Source organism: Protomyctophum bolini (genome assembly GCF_963924005.1).
Source record: "Protomyctophum bolini genome assembly, chromosome: 4".
Taxonomy (NCBI): Eukaryota; Metazoa; Chordata; class Actinopteri; order Myctophiformes; family Myctophidae; genus Protomyctophum; species Protomyctophum bolini.
The window spans coordinates 18,307,191-18,329,954 of NC_137865.1; the positions used below are offsets into that span (position 1 = coordinate 18,307,191).

At 46.9% G+C, this 22,764-nt stretch overlaps 3 protein-coding genes across 4 annotated transcripts in view; 1 reads left to right on the forward strand and 2 right to left on the reverse strand.

Moving 5' to 3' along the window:
* prickle1a (prickle homolog 1a) overlaps positions 1-13,975 on the forward strand; it is a 30,991-nt gene extending 17,016 nt beyond the window's left edge. For both annotated transcript variants that reach the window (XM_080761607.1, XM_080761608.1), the window contains exons 2-8: positions 3,540-3,740; positions 6,699-6,812; positions 7,953-8,090; positions 9,914-10,117; positions 10,339-10,525; positions 10,651-11,535; positions 11,737-13,975. In XM_080761607.1, the coding sequence (XP_080617733.1) occupies positions 3,555-3,740; positions 6,699-6,812; positions 7,953-8,090; positions 9,914-10,117; positions 10,339-10,525; positions 10,651-11,535; positions 11,737-12,695 (2,673 nt within the window). In that variant the 5' untranslated portion in view covers positions 3,540-3,554 and the 3' untranslated portion in view covers positions 12,696-13,975. The remainder of the gene's footprint in view (positions 1-3,539; positions 3,741-6,698; positions 6,813-7,952; positions 8,091-9,913; positions 10,118-10,338; positions 10,526-10,650; positions 11,536-11,736) is intronic.
* A 68-nt stretch (positions 13,976-14,043) lies between these two features.
* The window catches only part of LOC308314476 (uncharacterized protein), a gene marked incomplete at its 5' end in the record, with an annotated part of 41,608 nt that continues 32,887 nt past the window's right edge, over positions 14,044-22,764 (reverse strand). Inside the window, one exon of the mRNA XM_080762107.1 lies at positions 14,044-15,416. Within this exon, the coding sequence (XP_080618233.1) occupies positions 15,201-15,416 (216 nt within the window). The 3' untranslated portion in view covers positions 14,044-15,200. The remainder of the gene's footprint in view (positions 15,417-22,764) is intronic.
* On the reverse strand, positions 17,347-22,353 carry LOC308313832 (Golgi-specific brefeldin A-resistance guanine nucleotide exchange factor 1-like; the record flags this gene model as incomplete). The annotated part of the gene is made up of 1 exon (XM_080761161.1): positions 17,347-22,353. One exon carries the CDS (start codon positions 22,351-22,353, stop codon positions 17,347-17,349), a length of 5,007 nt encoding a protein of 1,668 aa, XP_080617287.1.

The window sequence follows — 22,764 nt, forward strand, 5'->3', positions numbered from 1 at the left end:
GGAGGGCGGAGATGGGGGGGGGGGGGGGGGGGGGGGGGGGGTTGTGCGGCAGAGGCAGTTAATACGCTAAAGTAAAACATTGGTCCCTTGTTGCAGAAGCAGAACTTTGAAAAAGCCAGAGAAAAAGAAAAAAAAGTGACGAGTCACAATGTGGCCGGTGGTGAGTCAATATTCATACCGTGGTTAAGTTAGTTGTATATGAATGGTTCTGGCACCCAGGAGGTTAAGGAAGTTGACTTTGAGGAAATGACCCGGTGCACATGTGGAGGGGGAAATTAGCATACTAGCAGATGTGTGTGTGTGAATATATATGTGTGTGTGTGAGTGAGTGAGACAGAGAGAGATTGAGCAGTGGTTTATATCCTGTATTCTACTTTGTAGATTTGGCTCCAAATCGAGCCAGGCATTCCTCTGAGTCAGGTTTGGCGGGTGTGTGACATCATCGAGGAGACTTGGCCGACATGTGAAAGTGAACATCTTTATAGCAAATGTAGCGCACGTGGCCTGCCTGATATATACTGTGAAGTGGAGAAGTCAGTGGTGGAGTCAGTCTCTTGGCTCCTCCTGACTGAACCTGCCTATAGTTATCTATAGCTATCTCTCCCATGTGAAACCGCCCTCAAAACAAGGCCACATTTTTGCTGGGTTATTTCGGTTTCCCATTTGCAAGTCAATGGATGTGAATAGAACGGTGTCTAATTTCTCGCCCCTCTTGCTCATCTGAAGACAGGTTATCTGGCTTTGCGGGCTTTTAAGTGTCATGAATGTGTAGATAACAGACCACATCTTCCAAGAGGAAGAAGACCCAGAGAGAGAGAGATAAACAGGCTCCTGATGGAACAAGCCCTTAGTTGATTCACACACAAAGGTGCCTTTGTTTCGGGCATCACAGGCCTTTTAATGGGAGGTGTCATAAGCCAACGCGCCTGACTTAACGCTTTGTGGGCAACAACGCATTCATGAGTCACTGAGCGGCCCCAGAGAGTTGCCTCCGCCGCTATCCATCACGCCGGTGTCCCGAGGAACTCAACGAGAGAGAGTTGGCAGGCTGTGCTTGAGAGGACACCAGTTGTCATGAGATATGGTGCCGGGCGGGCGTGCAGCCTGCCTTGTCCTTGAGGGATATGAGTAGGTATGAATAGCTGGTGTCTGGCCTGCCATGCCATGTTGTTGTGTGTGGTGCTTGGTAGTTAATCATTCCACAGGGGGGGCTACTCATGCTGCGTGCTATACTACAGTATCTCTGAAAGAGTTGTCGCTTAATGAGAAACAGGGTGCTGAAACGTACAGCTGACACCCCCCGGTCACTGGCCTTGGCCAGGGTGTTTGTGTGTGTGTGTACTCCTTAGTATACGTAGTGGACTGTGTCCCTATTCCGGGCATGTCATGTCATAATAGGCAAACATTCTGCGGAAATAGGCAGACTTTTGACGAAAATAGACTCACAACGCATTGCAATGTGATACAACACTTTGTGAGCTTGTAGATCAGCCCAATCAATTCATTGAGAATGAATGGGAATGCATGGTTTTAGCTATACATCTTTAAATGTATCACCACAGTATCGTGTCGTTCACACAATAGTGTGTGCTTGCATGCATTATGCGCGTCCATGTGTCCTTCGGTGTAAATGAACACATTCCCTCTATGCGAGCATGGGAGCCGTGCATGTATTACATTCCAGGGGATAGCGCAGCTTTTCAGGAGCCTCTACTGTCCTGCGTTCTTCAAAGGCTGCAGTCAAGTGTGGTGGGTTTTCTCAGCTGTCTCCCCACAGCCCTGTGCGCCCTCACTGGCCATTGGGGGGTGGGTGGGGGTAGGGTGAAAAGGCCAGGCTTCTGGTCACTAGCTGGGCTCCCATTTGATCTCAGTCAGAGCCCCTGGTCCATGAGAGATGACCACAACTGGACACGCATTCATCGTGACTTTTTGAACCAAACACTTGCCATCTATTTGAATGAAGAAGCTTAGAAGACACAGTCAGGAGTGTTTTGGATGACTGTCCCTCAGGGACAGAAGTTTATTTTAGATTAGACAGGCCCTGAACACATCCAAAGGGCTCCCTTTTTCTTGCCCAAGCCAGTGATGCCACGTTGCAGACGAGGTGTACGCATACTTAAAATGACATGGTATATGTCCAATCCTACTGTATGTGTCCTAGCTCTTGGACGGTGATCTGATGATGTGACAGGCATGTCACATTGCCTTTTCATTAAACACAGCCTAATTGCTCCCTGTAATCTTTGTCAAGTGTGTGAATGTTGCACAAAAACATGCTGTTTGTGTGTGGGCCCCATCTAACGTACGTAGGTCAGCACTGTGCCAGACCCGCCGGTCTTTGATCTCTCTCTGCCACATTTCCATCCCCCCATTCTGCTGTCAGTGTCCAGCAGAGTGTGAGTCGACCCCATCCGTCCACCCGTTCCGTTCGTGCCTCAATCCATAGCCTCCCTCCCTCCCTCCCTCCTTCACCTGTTTGGCATTGGTCTATCTGTCCAGAAGATGAAAGGATGATCAGACATTCGGCTGCGACAGGTTGGAAAACAAACAGAAAGAGAAGAGAGGGGAGATGAAGGGAGGGAGCAGGCTTGTGGACATTCCCCATATGGCTGTCTTATCCACAGGGTGTATGTTTTCCCTGTGGCCTGGCCCGTGTTTACACAGAGCTCCGGCTCCGATGATCAAGCCGTCATCATTTCCCACGTGTTCCGAGGCCCTCCAGGGAGACCCCTGCGTAGCACCTCGGTGGAATAAAAAATGATTGCTCACCCGGACATGTGCGGTGCAGAAAAGGTGAAACCTTGAAGCGATGACTGGCCAACGTCTGGCGTTGACTCTCTCGCGTGTCGAGAGGGAAACCAAATTACAGCATGCGGAAAGAATGCAGCGTCTATTCCATCATAGCCCGAGACGTTGCACATAAATCTGTGCGTTTCTGCATTTACTGTATAATCATGAGTGGTAAGCTGCTTGTTATTTGTCACTAAAACAAGTCCAGACTTCACCTCGAGAAGCTTCTGGAATTTCCTAATGGCCCTTAAAAACCCTCAGCTAAAGCCACTTGAAGGGGACAGATGGGTGACATCTCGCCACAGTGGCAGGGAAAGGGTTACAGTTCCCATTATGAGTGTCTTTAAATGGGAGAGTGGTCACTGGGGACCCCAGAAAGGCTTGCTCAGATACCGTAACGGGACGGGTGCACAGGAGGGGCTCTGCCCACATGAAATATGTGGGCAGAGCTGGTGGTGTGATTCAGCTGGTGGTGATGGGAAGGCAGCCAGTAGAAATGCATGAGACAGCGTGACGATAGCACCGTGCGGGAGATTAGTCTTGTGTAATCATTCGTTAGCTCTTTTTTCCCCTCCTCCCTGTATGCTGCTAACTATGCCTCCTCGGCTCCTCAGGTCTCTGTCCATTCATTCTCGCCTGCCTTTCCATTCCTATCTGCCCTTCCTCGCGATGATGCATTTTGTTCATTGTCTTTTCCCCCCTGTGTCTCCCTTCCTCTCTCTCTCTCCTCGTCCTTCCCCTCCATCCAGTAAAAGGAGCGTCAGATGAGCCTGGACGGTGTGACCGTGGCAGCAGCAGGTTACCAAGGTGGGGCGCGCCAGCGCGACGCGGCAATGGAGAAAGTCAACAAGCTGACCTTCGGTTTCCAGCGCAGCTCCACCTCCGATGATGACTCGGGCTGCGCCCTGGAGGAGTATGCCTGGGTCCCACCTGGACTCAGACCTGAACAGGTGAGTCAGACCACACGTGACGCGGTTCTATGATCTAGGTCAGTGTTCAGTGTTTCCCCACACATAGGCATGACCCCATTTGGAGTCGCGGGCCAGGTTTCTTTTTATGGGTTACGATGGGTAAATAACCAGTTTTTCGAAACCTTTCCTACAACAAATGTTTAAAAATAATTTTCAGAAAAGTACAAAGAAAATCTAAAAGTGTTTTAAAAAGTTAAAAAAGTTTAGAAAACACTTGATCTAGGTGTTTTCCAGGCAAACTGTGACACCTCTTTGTGTAGCAGCTAGATAATGTTGTGCAGGTCAGCTCAGTTGTATGTTTTTAAATGAATATTAAAAAGTGATACCAATATATAAGAACTTAAAACGTATACTATGTTACATTACAGTATATTGATCCAAGGTGGAACACAATCGATAGAAATGATCTGAAAATTCCCACCCAGCTGACTGTATAACAAGTGATCCACAAAGGGTTGAGAATGAAATTGAGAACCATTAGTATTAGACTGTTCTTTGGTTTTTCTGTGCTTTTACGAATAGTTAAACAAACTACATATTGCTGCAATTAATTGGAGGAGCTACAGTGAAGCTATGGTGGTGTATATACTACTCCTGATTGAGGATAAAAACAGCCATGACCTGATTCTAACTCCCCACTTCCCTGGCCCAGATAAAGGCTATGTAGCACATTCATGAATAACATCCCAACTACAAGCCTCTGTATAGTGGAAGGTATGGAAGAGGTGGCCCACTGGCCAGCGTACTTCGTAAAAGTCTTGATCTTAAAAAGAAAAAAAAAGAAAGAAAGAAAAAAAGTTTTTTTTGTCAGAGGGCAGATTTGTCGGGCTTTCTCCAACAGCCACTTAAAGGCAGGATGTGTGTATCTTTTATTTACACACTGTGGTGTGGTGAAGTCTGTTTGTGATTATCAGAAATCTGCCAGATGCCAGATGAGACCTCAGTGGATGGAGCCTGCTGTTGCGGGCAGTATAGGACTTTTTAACCACAAGTGTGACAAATAGCGACAAAAATAGTCAACCTACAAGCTTTACAACGCAATGACGATGCAAAGAGCTGTGAGCTTGAAGACTAGATATTTTCCCTTAATGATCACCTGCTTTCTCCGAATTGTCACCTATTTTAGCCAAACCTTCGCCTATTATGACATGGCGAAGAGAGGAACGACATGGTTAACATGCCCTCTCACGCAACCCCTACCCCCTTTTATCTGAAAACGAAAAGGAAGGGTTGGCAACATTTTTACTCCTTCTTCAAGATTTTAACAACCCTTGAGACCCTGACGAAGGCCCCGACTGAAACACGAGTCCAATAAAAACGGCATCTGGAACTTTTTGTTTTCATGTTGTTTCTCCTGGGTCTGCACCTCGCAGGGACATATTTGGCATGCATCACTTTTTCCCTCTTTAGTATTCTTCTCTCTCTCTCTAATTCTGCCCTTCAATTTTCACTCCTTATCTCTCTATCCCGGACTCTCTTTCCTCCTTACCACGGTCCAACAACACACATGGAAGCAATGAGTGGCTGATGGGTACAACAAGAAGGGGGTACCCAGCAACAGAGAGCCCTAAAGTCCCCAAATACGCAGTGCCCTTTTGTGTGGGAAGGTGTGGGTAAACTGTAGTGACTTTACTGCAGCCGTTGCCCTGAATGGACTATGCATGATGGGGTGATCATTACAGTGGAGAAACACACAGAGCTGTGGGCGAGAGCTGACTGCTTCCCCAGACAGCCCCCCCCCCCAGGAGGGAGGCTGCATGAGGGGGCAATAGCAACATGGAAATGTGCATAATTTACGGTGGTGACAAAAGTTAGTTTGATTGTCAGGGTAAATTGAGGAGACCCCCGCCCCCCCCCCTTCACACACACACACACACACACACACACACACACACACACACACACACACACACACACACACACACACACACACACACACACACACACACACACACACACACACACACACACACACACACACACACACACACAGAAATCTTCCCATATACAGAAGAAGCCTCTTCATCCAGCCCACCATAATGACCCCCTCCCTCATAAAGTGAGCCCTCGTTTAGCCCTCAGGGGTCAAAGTGCCACAGAGATACTTTGTCTGGTCCATATATAGAATATGACAAGGCCTTCCTTCTCCACTGGCCCACATGGAGCCCATTCGGACCTATAATAAAAGAGTATTCACATACTCATTTTAGATGGATCAATGTAGATTTAATTAAAAAAACACACAGATTTAATTAAAAAATAATAATCACACGGTACCGTATATACCACAGTAGCCTATATACGGGGGACTTTCTGGGGATTTCTGGTAGTAATAATTTCACCGTGAAACAAAGCTCATTGGGGGTTTAAAAGCTCAAAGAGAAGAAAAATGTGATTCCACTAGTCGTAGTCGATCTAGTTCTCACATACGTTGTGGACAGAGCTGATCCAGAACGTGTCTCATCTAGTTCTCACATACGTTGTGGACAGAGCTGATCCAGAACGTGTCTCATCACCCTTCCTCTCCTGGGAAAAGACAGGTTCACAAATCCCGGTTGGATTGTTGCCTATCATAAGAATAATAGCATCGCTGCTGTTACCACAAGCAAACCTTGTTTCTCAAAACAAAACAGTTGAAGTTTAATGGCCTTGTATAGGCGATAAATGGGCCTAGGGCCCATAACAACTGTTTTGACTGTAGACCCTAAGAGGTCATGAAACATACTATAGTACTATAGAAACATACTATAGTATACAAGCGTACAACGTTCAGTTTAAGTAAAACTCCAGTTCGTGTATCAGCAGCAGCAATATGGATTTTGTTGACAGGCTTAAGAAACACACCCAGACTCAACTTTAAAGCTTATGGCCCATTTAGATCTCACTGTTCCAATGCCTAATGATTTCCTTTCCTCCTTCATCTTGTGCTTCCTCCAGGTCCAGTTATATTTCTCCTGTCTGCCTGAGGACAAGGTTCCCTACGTCAACAGTCCAGGAGAGAAGTACAGAATCAAACAGCTTCTTTATCAACTGCCGCCGCATGATAATGAGGTACGTATTCTGCGTTCACATGCACATTATCTAAACATAAATGTGTGTCCAATCCATGCATTCATGATTATAAGTGCATGGCCGTGTGCGCACACGCGTGTCCCTGCGTAATTATATTCATGTTTGTGTGCATAATGCAATGTCTTGAGTATCATAAAATTCCCCCAGCAGGCCCTCTAATTAAAGCCAGCATTAGAACAAAGCATCCCAGCAGTCAGCGCCCATTTTCCCACCACGACCCCTGCTGCTGTTCCCTCCTTCATGTTGTTTGAGTAGCTGTGTCCGTCCTCTGCCTGCTAAAGCCCACAGAGTTGTTAACAACCTTGCCGTACATTTCGCCCGCCGCCACCCATCGCACTCTGTGAGGCACTTGGCATTCACGTTGACGTCACACCCCGGGGGATTTTTTGTTCGGCAATTTTGCAGCCTTGTAGCGCGGGGGCACAATGTGACTTTTGACTTGATGATTTTATGATGTTTGCCGGGAGGGGGGGAAGGGGGGGGCGCCCACCAGCAGGATTCCTGTCATAGTGGTGGGTTTTTTATGGGGACAGCTCCGCGGGAGAGAGGGACGCAGGTTGAATGGGTCTTTATGTGATGCCCACCACCACCGCAGTGGTAGCGACCACCGCATGCCTCAGTGTCCTTTGTGTGCCCGTCCCCTTGATTTCACTCCAAACACAGGGCCTTATTTGTGTAAACGTCTGCTTTCCTCCTTGTTAAGGGTTTTGGGAGACATCAGGCCGCAAAAAAAGGGCCGTTGTAAAAAATTAGGTTCTCAATCTAGAGGCTGTGGGCGGGGGTGTGGAGGCAGGGGGTAGGAAGGCCACACAGGGGTCAACGTGTTACCTTTGTTCCAAAACGTTCTGGTATGCACTCTGCCCTCTCCCATACTTAACTCACTTTATAGCTTCTTTTGATGAGCGACAGTCATGGCTATTAGATCCACTGCCTGATATTTGCATTAGGGTAAAAGTCAAAGGGATATTCCAACCAAAATGTCATCTCAATGGACAACGGCCATAAAAGACTGTGTCAGTGTGAGGCCCCTTTTTAAAACACAAGAAGCTCTCATTTATTGGTGCGTGAATTAAAATGGCCTTTTGGTGACTAACCCTTCTGTACTTCTCCTTACTGTAGGTGCGTTACTGCCAGTCCCTCAGCGAGGAGGAGAAGAAAGAGCTGCACATGTTCAGTGTTCAGAGGAAGAAGGAGGCCCTGGGGAGAGGAACGCTCAAACTTCTGCCCCGCAATCTCCTCCACAGTGTCTGCGAGCATGTAAGACCCGCCGCTCTTTACTCAAAACTTCACAAGCGACACAGAACGTCAAAATGCCTAATAGGAGTATAGGCTTAATTTAGACACCTGAGTAGTACCAGTGGTGAATAAAGTACTCAACCCCTGTACTTGAGTCAAAGTCAAAGTAATAATAAAAAATAAATAAATCACAACCGTGTGAAGTGAGGGTGCTCTTGTCCTCATACATCATCACATTCCAGCCCATCACAATTTGTGTCCTCACTTTTCCATCCTCACTTTTTATCCTCAATACGTACTTTGCTCAGCCAATCAAATCATCGCTATGGGGTACAATTACCACACAAAGCTGGGCCCCTCAAAAAGAAGGAAAGAAAGTACCCAAAAATACAAATACACAAGTTAGATACTCAAAACATTTACCATAGTACAGTCCTCAACTAAATTCAGGGACACGGGAAGGCATTTATAGCAAGGGGGGCTGAGTTGGGAGGGGGGACATGGCATAAAAAAAATTATTTAGCACATAGCACAGCATGAACACACACACATACTACAAAGACAGTTGTTGGATTTTACAGTTGCTTGTATTGGAAATTAAAGAGCCTGTGCAATATGCGAATCACAGCGGCTAGATAGACGCATTCAGTCACACGCACAGGCGCACACACAAACACACACACACACACACACACACACACACACACACACACACACACACACACACACACACACACACACACACACACACACACACACACACACACACACACACACACACCCCATTTCTGCAGCAGGAGCACTGCAGCAATAAAGAATAATGTATGTCTTACCTAAATTTGGGAGAATGTGCCTTCCCTTTCCCCATGAATCCAACCAGGTAATAGTTTATTCAAAGAGTTTTCAACTGCACTCTCCTCTCTAGCTCAAATGTGAACAGAAGTGCAACCATTAACAGGTTCCTGTGTGGACGCAGTACCTGTTACAAAGGTTCCTACTATGGGTCTCTAAGCAGCAGACACCCATATTACTCAAAACAAACACCTATCTGGTTAAATACATTATTGTTGTAATAGAGTGTGTGTGTGTGTGTGTGTGTGTGTGTGTGTGTGTGTGTGTGTGTGTGTGTGTGTGTGTGTGTGTGTGTGTGTGTGTGTGTGCGTGTGTGCGCGTGTGTATATACACTTAAAAAATAAATAAACACACACACACACACACACACACACCGAGTGCTCCTGACTAAATCTGCACACTGACGCTGGGATTTAGACGTGTTCTATATAACCACAGTATGTAAAACATCTACTCTGCTTACAGAGCCCAGTATCAGCCATGCAAATAAAACAGATTTGCCACCAATGCATGCAGGCCTCTCTCTCTCTATTACTGTTGTGCAGTGGCTTGGGACAGTGTCTCTGTTTCCGTTTAATATTATGAATTACAACATCAGTCAGCGTGCCCAGGAGTGAACCTTCTCAAAACATAGCTGCACATCTGCAGCTTTCTGCTACCCCTCCATTCGTCTTGTCCAGCTGTTTTTGTTCCTCTCTAGTCTATACAAATGGACAGCTTTAATAACATAAGCCCTGATTCATACATGATCCTGTCCTACAATGGTATCGATGGTGAACATACAGTAGGCAGTCTACAAGTTCACTATGCATCACGATATTGGAAACTTCAACTTCAATTCAAAACATTTCAGAATTTTGATCACAAATAAGGATATAGGGCTTCTAGAGGACTGAGTCTCATTCTACTTTCATCATGGTGTGTTTTTTGCTGCTAGTATTGTGTGTGCCACATTCTCATAATTCTGCGCCATCTACATTTGCATATTGCAGTGCGGTGAGAACATCAACGGGGGAGAAATGGCGGTGTTTGCGTCCCGGGCCGGCACCAGGCTCTGCTGGCACCCAGCATGCTTTGCCTGCTCCACCTGCAGTGAGCTCCTGGTGGATCTGATTTACTTCTTCCAGGAAGGGAAGATCCACTGTGGAAGACACCACGCCGAGCTCCTCAAACCACGCTGCTCTGCCTGCGATGAGGTGAGACCTGGCAACATCTACTGTACTGCATGGGACTCTTAGTGGTCTGTGACATAATCACATGTGGTCCATGGGAAGATGTTTTAAAATATATTTAACACACGCACGCATTTAATTATTAGTCTTCCTGTTGAATGTTACTCCCTGATAAGTCATTGAACGACCATAATAAAAGATAGATGAAAGCATCTGAACGGGTATGTGTGTGTGATCGTTTGCAGATAATCTTTGCTGACGAGTGCACGGAGGCCGAAGGCCGTCACTGGCACATGAAGCACTTTGCCTGTTTCGAATGCGAGACCATCCTGGGCGGCCAGCGTTACATCATGAAGGACGGCAGGCCGTACTGCTGCGGCTGCTTCGAGTCGCTCTACGCAGAGTACTGCGAGGCCTGTGGAGAACACATAGGTAAGACCAGTGGCTCTCAATCTTTGTTAATTTAACTCTACGAGTGTATAAATGGACACATGGTTGTTTACTAGAAACGTTCATTAAGAATATGTATTTAACACCCTAATGTTGTTTTGCTCCAGGTGTGGACCATGCCCAGATGACCTATGACGGCCTCCACTGGCACGCCACAGAGAGCTGCTTCAGCTGTGCCCAGTGCAAGAGCTCCCTGCTGGGCTGTCCCTTCCTGCCGCGCCAGGGCCGCATCTACTGCTCCAAGACCTGCAGCCTGGGAGAGGACGTCCAGGCCTCCGACTCCTCCGACTCTGCCTTCCAGTCGGCGCGCTCCCGCGAGTCCCGCCGCAGCGTGCGCATGGGCAAGAGCAGCCGCTCGGCCGACCAGTGCCGCCAGTCGCTCCTCTTCTCGCCCTCCGTCAACTACAAGTCCCTCGGCTTCAGCGGGAACGCAGACGACACTCTGACCAACAAGCTGGCCCACATGGGCCTGTCCGACGAGCGCTTCTGGAGGGGTCGCACCGAGGAGACGGAGGCCCCCGAGGACCGGGAGGAGGAGTGGGCCGAGCACGATGACTACATGACCCAGCTTCTGCTCAAGTTCGGCGAGCACGGCGTCTTCCAACAGGCCGACGACACCCGACCCACCGACCTCTGGATATCCGAGACGGACGTCAAGACGAAGCAGGATTCTACCAAGGCTGGGGGTAGTGGGAGTGGAGGAGGGGGAGGGAAGGGCAGCCAGAGTCTGGCCAGTAAGAAGTACCAGGCGGACATGTACTGGGCTCAGTCTCAGGACGGGCTTGGGGACTCGGCCTACGGCAGCCACCCGGGGCCTGCCAGCAGCAGAAAGATCCAGGAGTTGGAGCTGGAGCACGGGGCGGGAGTGGGCTTCCAGGGAGAGGGGCAGCAGTGGTACAGCGACTCCCTGGAGTGCATCGCAGGCGAGCTCAGGAAAACGGATCAGAGCGTCCGAGATTCCATGGATTCCCTGGCTCTCTCCAATATCACTGGTGGGTACTATTAACAAACAATGACATCAGACTAAAGTGATTTCAATAGTAAAAAAAAAAGTGGTAGATGAAAATGGTCTGACAATAAAGCTCCAGACACTTACTTATTTAAATTACAGATCTACAGCAGACCTATGATATAGATTCCATAGAGGTTGTTGTGCAAACTGTACCTCATTGTCACTGTCATTACTTTCTCAGGGGCCTCGGTCGATGGGGACAGTAAAGATGGGCCGTTCATGTACTCCCTGCAAAACCTCCAGGAGCTGGAGACGGAGGACTGTGATAAGACCAGCAACATGGGAACCCTCAACTCTTCCATGCTACACAGAAGTGCCAGCTCCCTGAAGAGCCTCATATCTGAGCAGGAAGAGGAGGTGGAGGAGAATGTCCCAGAGGAAGAGGAGGAGGTTCCTCTCCCTGAGGAGAGATCCAAACCCCCTCATCTCCCATCACTGAGGAGGACCCGTTCGCAGTCCAGGCCACAGCAGGTCAAGTTCTCAGACGACGTGGTGGACAACAGTGGTGGTGGTGGTGGTGGTTACGGCGATCTGCTGGTGCGCCAGCCCCCGATGAGCGAACGGACTCGGCGGAGGGTGTATAATTTCGAAGACCAAGAGCAGGACGTTCACTCTGGACGCCAGCATCACCAGCATCACCACCATCACCACCGGAAGCGCCGAAGCAGCCGCAAGTCTCGCTCAGATAATGCTCTTCACCTCGTGCCCAAAGAGAGGGCGGCCCGCATGTACCACAGGGAGGAGCACAGAGGCCACGGCCACGCCCCTGGTGCCAAGGGACCGCAGCAGCAGCAGCAGCAGCAGCAGCAGCAGGCCTTCTACGGCCAACCGCCCCCCCATGGACACCCCAACTCCCGCACAGCCGCAGGCTACGGCCTCCAGGGCCCGGCCATGGACAGGTTTCTTGAGCTGTGCGATGACGATGACTGGTGCTCCACCTGTTCCTCCTCCTCCTCTGACTCAGAGGAGGAAGGCTTCTTCCTGGGTCAGCCCATACCCCAGCCCAGGTCCCATAGACACTACTACACAGATGACCTGCCCAGCCCCTTGGCAGGAATCCCCTCTGCCTATGGCGGCGGCCCACGGACTAAATCCAAAAAGAAGAAAGGTCACAAGGGGAAGAACTGCATCATTTCATAAGACTCTCCATCCCTTTTTAAAAGCCTTATAATTTATACTCTGTCGTACGACGGTGACACTTACCGGAAAGAACTGGTCGTCAAGCTCGCTAGCTCGGTTATTTTCGGCACGCGAGTATGAATTAAGCTTAAATCCGTTTTGTATAATGCTTTGGGACAGCTTCTCCGGTTCCAGAAGCCACTGTTTGTATTACCAAAACACCCTGCTTGCTAATAAATGCATCAACTCCTGCCAGTTGGAAGTACTGTACATGCCAACACAGCACTCAATTTAACCACATAAACCCTGGCCTCCCTATTTTGGGTGCATCATTATAGACAAACAATTCTAATTGTTTTTTGAACATTGTAGAAATGTTTTCAAAAATGTTCAAAGTTTTCCGAAGTAGCTATATATAAAGTATATAGGGGCTTAAAGGGACACTTCACCCCTTTTGCAACCGGATCTTATTTTAATGATAAGAAATACTTTCCTGGGCTTTTTATGTGGGTAGATATTCTAGTATTTCAAAATGTTCATGATGTCATGGACACTTATTTGGAAATACTAAAATATCTAGACCCCCAGGAAAACCCCCAGGAAAGTGTTTAAACATCATTAAAATAAGGTTGCAAAAGGGGTGAAGTGTCCCTTTAAGTGGTGGTTAACAACCCATTGTCAGGAGAAGCAAAATGCTTTTTTCTGATTCTGCATCATGTGCTTCTCTAATGTTACAAAATACCAATGTACTGTAGTAGCAAATACCATAATTCAGAGTAAAACCTATTTATGAAGCATAATTTAGATAGTTATTTAACATTTGCAGATATTACTGTATATATTGTAGAGTTCAAAAAAACCAAATGGTTATTTTTATACCCCTCCCGAGGAACGCCATGGACATGAAACTGTTGGCAGTTGTTTACATAACCTTTCATTTCACCAGGGTGCTAAATATTAAATGATATATAGTTTGACCTGGGCTTTTTTATTTGTTTCTTGGTTAAAGGTTTCTGCAGTCCTAACAGAAAAGGAACAGTGTATGCATTAAGCCCCATTTATACTACCGTCATACTGCTGTGTCGCAGACTGACAACAGCAAATCTACAAATTCACAGCACATCTGCGCCTGGTTGTGAGCTTATAGATCTGTTTTAGGTTTGCGACGCCATTCGTACGATGGAGAATAAATTAAGCATTATTACAGCACCTGGTTGAGCGGGCTTATTTATAGCTCATGTTTTATTGTAAACTAATCATTGTAATCTGTATAAATGTACAAACTGGAATATAAGGCTCAGATTGATAATTGTAATAAAAAAATATATAATGATGTGCCGTTTGTTTCTTTCTAAAGGAATTTCACTCATTACAATGAATCATTTTTATTTTCAACAACATGTAAGAACATTTAAACAGACAAAATAAAACCAATGCAATTTATATATAAAATAGACGTAAAACATTCAAAATCCCTGTGTTAGACAGTATTACTGGTGCTTATAAGATGCATATAATTATGCAGATACTGCGCTGGACTTCTTTGTACCACCACAATTCTCAAACCATCTCTGATCATATGACTACATGAGATTAACCATCTTTTTGGAATTCTGTGATAACTGTTGAATCTTTCAAATTGATTCTGTGGGTTTCTAATGATAAAAACTAATAAAACACCCACAATATCATGCCACTGTCAAAAATGTAGATTACAGCTTTACATTTGAGCTGTTGAAATGTTTGAGTTTATTTAATACAGTAACTATTGTAATTCTCCTCCCAAAACCCTGTAATATCATTGAATCTTAAACTCAATCAATTAATTCAAGCATAATGGAATAAGACAATATTGAAGGATAGTGGTGAGCGCAGAAATACTATCTTGAAACATGTGAAATGTCTGTTGTTACAAGAGAATTCCTTATACAAGATATTGGAAAAGGAGTGAAATCCTAGAGAGCCGTTAACACCAAGCACAATAACTACAGTATGACGGTGACTATAAATACGGTATGTCATTGTTTGGATGTTTCCCATGTTTGGACATCTGGGATGCAATCAGTCTCACTCGCCCTCGGAATCAGTGACAGTTTTGTTATTATAAACGGAGTGGAGGAGATGAATGGCTAACGCTAGCTGTAGTAGGCTAGCTTAGTAGCTGGCATTACCTCAGGTATGCCTGCAACAATCTCACCCCATTGTAATTAATATCCTATTGCATGTGTAGTTCAAGCACCACAGAGGCAAAGAGCTCTTTCACTCTCTCTTCCTCTGACAGTGTGTGGGTTCTGACTGGCCAGCGCAGCGTGTGTTTGGTGCCACTGTTCAGTGATTACAGAACGTTATCACTCATCAGTTTCCACCACCCAACGGTGTTACTCACCAAAGAGAAGGAGAACAGATCTTTTTCAGCAAGATGGTATTGTAAGCCAAGCTTTTATTCCCAGATGTGTGGCCTGGCCCAGTCTCTGCTTAACACAGAGATGATCTCAGAAGGTTGTGTGGCCTGGTCCAGTCTCTGCTTTATACAGAGATGACCTCAGACGGCTGTATGGCCTGGTCAAGCTCCATAGCCTGGTCCAGCTCCTTGATGAAGTGACTGAGGTCATCTAGACATCGCTGCTTTATCTCCAGAAGGTTCTCTTCCAGCGGGGCCGTCAGCATCTGCTCCAAAGCTGGCTCCTTGTCTGTCAACATCTTCACCACCGTGCCAAACGTCTCGCAGTCCTGCCTGTACAGCTGTACAATGCAAGAGGCAAAATAAATAAATACAAGGTTACCCACATAACGTAACATTAATCAAGATAAATTGAAACTCACGTATCCATGCAAAGAATGAAGGAAATTTTACCCCCATTGGCCTGAATACAATACTACGTTTTAGACTATTGACATTCAATGTTTTTTTTCCCCACAAATGATTCTTGAAAAATGGGTGTTGTCTTATAATCAGAGTCGTCTTATATTCGGGACAATGCGGTATATTACATTTATTTTTACAGCATGGCTTTTGAAAGTGGTAACTGTCTATAAGAGTCTGCCTGGAGCTAATCTCACTGTACACTGTCACTAGGCTAGTCAGTGGGGTTCAGATTTCATTTGGACACATGATGTAATCGGCTGGACTCTACCAAGAATCATTAGAATTAAAATCCAAATATGCAGTATAAAAATCACACCTGTGTCATCCAATAAGAAAATGTATATACTTCATGAATTAATGTATCAACTTGATGTTATATTCTTATTGTGATACAATGTTTAAAAAGCTCATCTTTTCACACACACACACACACACACACACACACACACACACATATATATATATATATATATATACGGTATATATACACACACACATCACATAAATTCTGTTCTGTTCTTACATGATCATGGTGAAGCCCCGAGCTGAATTAAAACAGTTGCACTGTGTTTAGAAAAGCCGATTTGCTCGTCCACATTTGACGTAAATTATCCTTTCATTGTCATTGGCATTTAATGTGACACGAGTTAAGGACAAAAAACTATATGTATATAGGAGGGGCTAGCACCCCTCAAAAATCACACCCCACAAAATCACAATCAGCAGTGTCAATTCCTTGTGCTTATTGTGTTTAATTGTCTAGTCAAAGAAGTTATTAGATTTGCTCGAGTGAGGCTGTGTTGGAGCTACTGGACACAAAACAATACAGCCGCTGTATCAAATATAAATAAGCTATATTTCAAGGCAGCAACGTGTGTCGCTCTGGGCCATAGTGTAAATCACTGGGCATAATGTTGAATGGGTAATGGATCTCTTAAAGGCTGATTGTTTTAATAATTGTAACGCCAAACCACACCTATGCATAATGTAAGGGGTAATGGAGGTGTTTTAGGGACTTAGGCTGTGGCACAAGATAACAAGTTTTACAGGGCCACACCTCTCACACAATACTAAATCCCCAAATTAAGGAAAAAGGGCCCCTGCCGCAAGATGGAGCGTGTTGTATATGGCACAGATTTCTTTTATTGGCATTAAAATGACGAATTAAACGTATGAATAGTGCAGGTAGAAGGCACAATCCACTGTTAATTAGGGTGGCCATAAGAGGGTTAATGTTTGTTTAAAGTAGTAGTAATGGCCTATTCAAAAGCTTTCTAAAAACTTGAATTTTTTCCAAAACAAAACTAAAAAAGGAAAGTACAGTAGTTTTCAGGGAACAGATTTCCTCAACTTGTATCCTGTCAATTTCACATAGTGTGTGTGTGGTGTGGGACAATTTTGACAAAACAGATGAAAATATTTTAAGAAAAAAAAACGCCTAGTGGCAAGTGGCAACGCTTCTAATATGATGACACCAATTATGAGGACATCACCCCAGTGTGTCTGATGTCAGTGCCAAGAAGAGAGTCCGATAGGAAAGAACACATCCTTCCCCCGGCAGCAGTAAAAACAAAGTCTCCATTCAGATTCAGAGTTCAGACTGGACAAACTCCATAACTAAAGTACTGAGGGGTTTACAGTTACACATACTACAGCTACACAGACAATATATAGCCCTTATGCAGTTGTGAATGGTGTAGGATTTCAGCACATTATTGAATGAATATGAACTAATTATAATAACTACCTTTGTAGTAGTGACCTTACAGAAAAACCAAGCCCAAAGTTGCGTATCATAAGTGGCAACTATGAGAGTGGTGCGCTGGGGAATATCCCTGCCGTGTCCATTACCAGCAACATGTTCTTCAATGACTCTGGAATGGACTCTAACAGTAGGTCGCTGGAACTAGGATGCATGTACTTGACCATGAAGTCCAGGATGGTGAGCCACAGGTTAGCAAAGTTGGGCCGGGACAACAAGGGTGACAGATGCCGCAGGAACACCTTTGACAGGAGGGTACACGCTCTCATTCTGGTCTCCTCCATTCCGCCAACGTCAGCTGGACTAATGTTGTCAAGGAGCTTAGTCAGCAGGGGGAACAGCACCTCGTTGAAGCAGGATTCCCATTGGGTAGCGTCTAGCATCTGCAGATCATGCAGCAGGGCTCTCTCAAGGTAGTTGAGAGCCTGCATACGGACCTGACATCTAGAATCACAGCACAGCCAGACGATGCCTTGCAGCAGTGGACACCAGCAGCTGGTCCATAAGGTTTGGGAGTCTGGCTCGATCTTTTGGATTTCAGATCTGCCTGCAGATTCATGGTGGCCATGTTCCTCTGCCCGGGAGCTGTAGATACTAGCGGCACGAGTGTGCAGCGTCTGCATCAGGTCTAACAGTTGTAATGACACCGTGTGGTAGCCGGCTGGTTCCTCATCGTCACTGTGGGAGTGCGAAGAACACTGGCTAGGTGCACGGCTGCCACCCCACAGCGTGCCTCCACAATCCTTCTCCCACCAACCAGCTTTTTTCTTGAGCGCTTCGGAAGAGTTCTGTCTCTTCTTGTCATTGTAACCTCCAATACTGCTGGCTTCCACAAACATGCGGACAGCCTTGACACAAAGCTCGAAGTTATCAGGGGTGATGTGGGCAGCGTCGTGGACAATAAAGGACAGTGTCTCCACACACTTCATGAAGGATTTTATGTCGTGCTGACCCAGCTCCTGATCTAGTGTTAGACTGTACTGATTGACCAGTGGGTGGTTCATGAGAGCCTTGGTGCTCGCTGCTTGGCCTTGGCCCGTAGCGACGTCAAGGACATCTTTAGAAACAACCAGACACCCACTGCTCTCAACATCCATGTCAGTAGTAGAGTGAGAAATTCTGGAATGGCTGTGCTCGGTGTATACTTCAGAATCAGAGGAACAGCCACGGTCCGGAGACTTCAGACAGGAGTGGTGGGATGACAACTCACCATCGTCTGTAGTGGTGGAGGTCAGCTGGGAGGAGGCTAGAGGTTTGACCCCAACTCCAATACACTCCAGCAAGGAGAACAGAGTGTACCAGTCATCTGTACAGTGAATGCTGGCAGCATTGGTCTTGAGAAGTTCGTGAAGGCCATAGGCCACCTCCCGTCTCACCCGTGACAGGACATGGGGCTTCATCCTCAGCAGGAGACGCAGTGAAAGGAGCACCTGAGACCTGATGTCTTCTTGTCGTAGCAGACAAGTGGCCAGTCTGAGCAGTCCCACCACAGCCCTCTCTACCAGGAAACAGCTCTCGTTAGCACAGACGCAGAGGTGGCAGAGGTGATCCTGCACGGTCTTCCATACACACAACACGCGGTCCCTGTTCTCCAGAACGATGCGTAGCAGCATCTCCAGGCAGAAGGAAGCATCCTCTTCATCATAGTTCTCATCAGGGCTGACTGAGATCAGAGCCTTCACCAGTTCCTGTAGTGACTCCACCTGTAGGCCTTTACTTTCTGTGATCAACGTCTCTGGGTCACATTGCCTGATGCAGAGGATGGCGGCTTGCGTGGCTTCCAGATCCTCTGTGGAGGGTGCTGCCTGACCAGACTGCTCCGCTCCACTCAGAGTCAGCCAGTTGACAAAACTCAGCACTGCGGATTGACTGTGGTGAAAGGGCATTTCCTCTCTCTTCAGAGAAACCTTTCCATTTGGCGCCACAAAATCTTCTGCCTCAACCATGGCTTTGGGCAGCAGCTCAGCTCTGAAGAGCTGCAGCATGCAGTCAATGATGTTTTTCCATCCGTGCCTGAGAACCCCACCATGGCAACGGACCAGGTGGAACACAGTCTTTGCTGCTACCTGGGCCTTTCCATTACTTCCAAACACTGACAGTGGGTTCTCCACAGACCACTCACTGCAGAAAGTAGTGAACTTGCAGAGGGCGATGATCAGACTGTCAAACACATCGCTGAAGCCATAGTGAGCAGATATCACGGCACATTTCTTGAAACCATCAACAGACTTCTGGATAATGGTGTCATCCAAGCTCTTGTCGAAGACATGGTAGAGGGCAGCGATGGTGGGTCCCCAGGTCACAGTGAACAGGTCATGGTCATAGCTGCTGACTGGGACATGAAGGAAAATGCCCTCCGGTGTGGCACTGCGGTGGAGGAGCACGCGCCACACATAGTTGTCCTTCACCAGGCCAGTCTGCTCATCCGGCATCACAATCTCTTCATTCTTGATAGCATAGTAGATGTCCTCCAACATGTCTTGGTCAAAATCCTTGTTCCCATTCACTCCTTTCAGATTGTTCTTAAATTGCTCTACCGTCATGGGAATGTGCTGCTTGCGGACGTTGTGGTTGTGCTGATCAGTGTTCAGCATGATAACACCATATGCCAGGGTGAAACCAGCATCGTTTGTCATGAAGAGAGAACCATTCACTTTATGCCAGTTGTCAGTGAAGGTTTCCAGAAGCCCGTGGATTAATGGAGCCTCTCCCGGCAGCCTGAAGGCTTCCAAGTAGAGACGCAGAGCCTCATCAATACGCAGCCCTTGGAAGGCAAATGTGCTGACAAAGCTGACCAGAAGGTCCTTATTCTCACGATCACTGATGAACTCCCCGATCATCTTCTTGTCGAGTCGTAGGTTCTCTCGAAGCCACAGGGCCACCTGGTTATTGTCCATGGGATTATGGAGGAGGCCTTTCTCCTGCAGGAACTGGATACCCATTTTAGGTTTCTGGTTAAACTGCTCTGTCCCAGAGATCAGCAAATTCTTCTTGCTTTTAATGTTGTTCAACTCTTGTGAATCTGGGAGACATGAAGAGAATCTTTGAGGTTTTGTCGGTGCTCTCTTTCCAGCAGTATCAGTCTCTTCCTGGTCATGTCTGCCCAGTCTCATCTTCTCATCATCCATCAAGTGTCTACTGGTTGGCGGACACAATACAGCACTCCCAGCTTCTGGAGCATTCTGCCAGTTGGCATTGTACCCCAATACAGTAGTGTCTGTTGCTGTATATTTGGTGTTATGAGTTAAACCCTCCCATTCTGCGAGTGCTACTTCTGATTGGTCCTGCAGAATGGTACTGTTGAGCACCTTGGTTTGGCAGTGGGCTTCAAGGCTGTCAATCACAATCAGCAGAGCCTCTAGAGAGAGGAGCTGTGTGGTATAGAGCTGACCAGACACTGGAAAGGCATTCTTAGATAGCATATTGATGAGGTCCTCAAACAGGTTGGAACAGTAGAAGTCACAGTCATAGTTAATGTAGAGCTCTGTCACAAAGTTGGGGATCCTCCACAGCTGCAACAGGGCCTCCAGTGCCATCTCCTTCATCTCATAAGGCGTCTTTATGTCCTCTGACATTATGATGTCCATCAGCTTCTTCAGGTACATCTCAAGCTGAAATTTGAGATGTACTCTCATGCCCTCAAAAAGCAGGAAGCAAACACGCAATGAGGCAGGATACAGGTTAATGCGCTCCACGCTCAGCATCTGGAAGAGGTGTCTGCAGAGCTCATCTTTGATCAGTCCTAGGAATGACTGGTAGTTGGCCATGTCTGCAGACTCCAAGGCCACAGTCAGCAGCTGTAGGCCTATGTCTATCATGGTGGGGGTGTTGTGGCGGTCGTGGGGGTTAGTCAGTGAAATTAGGAAGCTGAAGACCTCCCACAGGCACGGTAAGCCGTATGGCACGAGGGATGCTCCATCCCTGGGATTCATGTAGTCCATGTCATGTACAGAACTGCTGTCCGACTGCTCTGTGTCCTCCCGGACTTCAGGGATTGATTCTACTGATGCTGAACTGACAAGTTCCACCTGCTTGCCCTTAGACTGTGCCTTCAGCCTGGTGGTCGAGCTGCTCTGTTCTAGGTCCATCAGGTCTTCCCTGGATGTGTCCCTGGAGCATGTGTCCAGGTCACTCTCTGTAGTGGAGGGACAGGAGATAGAGGAGCCAACGCTGTCTGAGCGCCGCCTCCAGGTGGGAGATGGCGTGGAGGAGCCTTGGTATATTAATGGGACCCCATCAGAGAGTTGAGAGTTGTTGTTGTGGAGAAATGTGGGTTGAGTTTGCTCCATCTGACATGCGGTGTATTTGACCGTGTGATGAGGAACCCGCAGTAAGCGTCTGTACTTCCTCCCCTTGGAGGACTCACTCATCCAAGCGGAACGGAACTTCATGTTGGCACCCACAAAACTCTTGGTCTCCTCTTTGAACTGGGGTAGTCTGGAGAACAGTAGTTGGACCATGTCCACCAGTGTGTGCTCTGCAGACTTCCTCAAGAGCCGGCTGAGACGCATCTCAAAACAGATGCGTAAACAAGACCGCATGATCCCACAAACTGACTCATTGGTCAGGTGGACTCCAACTGGCGTCAGCAGTAATGTCCCGAGGACCTGTAAGATTTTCATAAGGACTACTTCATCGCTGGCTGAATCTGTTCCATGAAACCTGGCACGTGTGACAGCGTCCGCCATGTTCTCAATGGCCTCTGCCGCTGCCTCATGGTTGACGTCTATAAGGCCATAGGACATAAACTTGTTGACAGAGGTGAGGGCGAGGCCTGCGATGGGTCCAGTGGTATCCGCCAACCGCAACACTTCCAGGAAGGGTCTCAGGAACACGTTGGGCTCCACATCAGACAACCCCTTTATGTTGTTGAGTATCTCTTGGAGTTGCCTGAAACTATTAAGTAATGGGTCCTGTTCTTCACCCGATGGAGTGTGGGTATTCCATCTAGAGGTTCTCTTGATGGCACCAACTACTGCACTAATCTCACCTTTGACAACATAGATGTTCTTTTCCACACTCCTGCTTCCTGTGCATGTTGTGAGCACCATTTCCAAGATGGCGGCAGATAATGCTAAGCTAGCGTGACAGCTAGAAAATAGCAGATCAGTGAATGTTCAATGTTCAATTCACAATGATAGATTAGTTCTCAGACATCCCGGTTCATGGAATCCACTGGCTTCAAACACTACTGATTCAATAACTCACAAAATGATCCAAAAATGTGAGAGCAAATTCATCGAATACATGAACCAGCTGTGCTGTGAATCTGGGATTGGTAAGCAAACTGACTTGGAAAAGCTCAAAGTACTTGGAGGCCACTCATTGATGTCAGTCATCTGTGACGTCAGTATTATCTCAGTGCTTATCTCCTTATTTGGGCAAATCTGTTCAAACAACAAAACTTTAACACACAGACTAGGCTGATGCCCATTAGAAGGGAAGGGGTTTTTGAAGCAAAA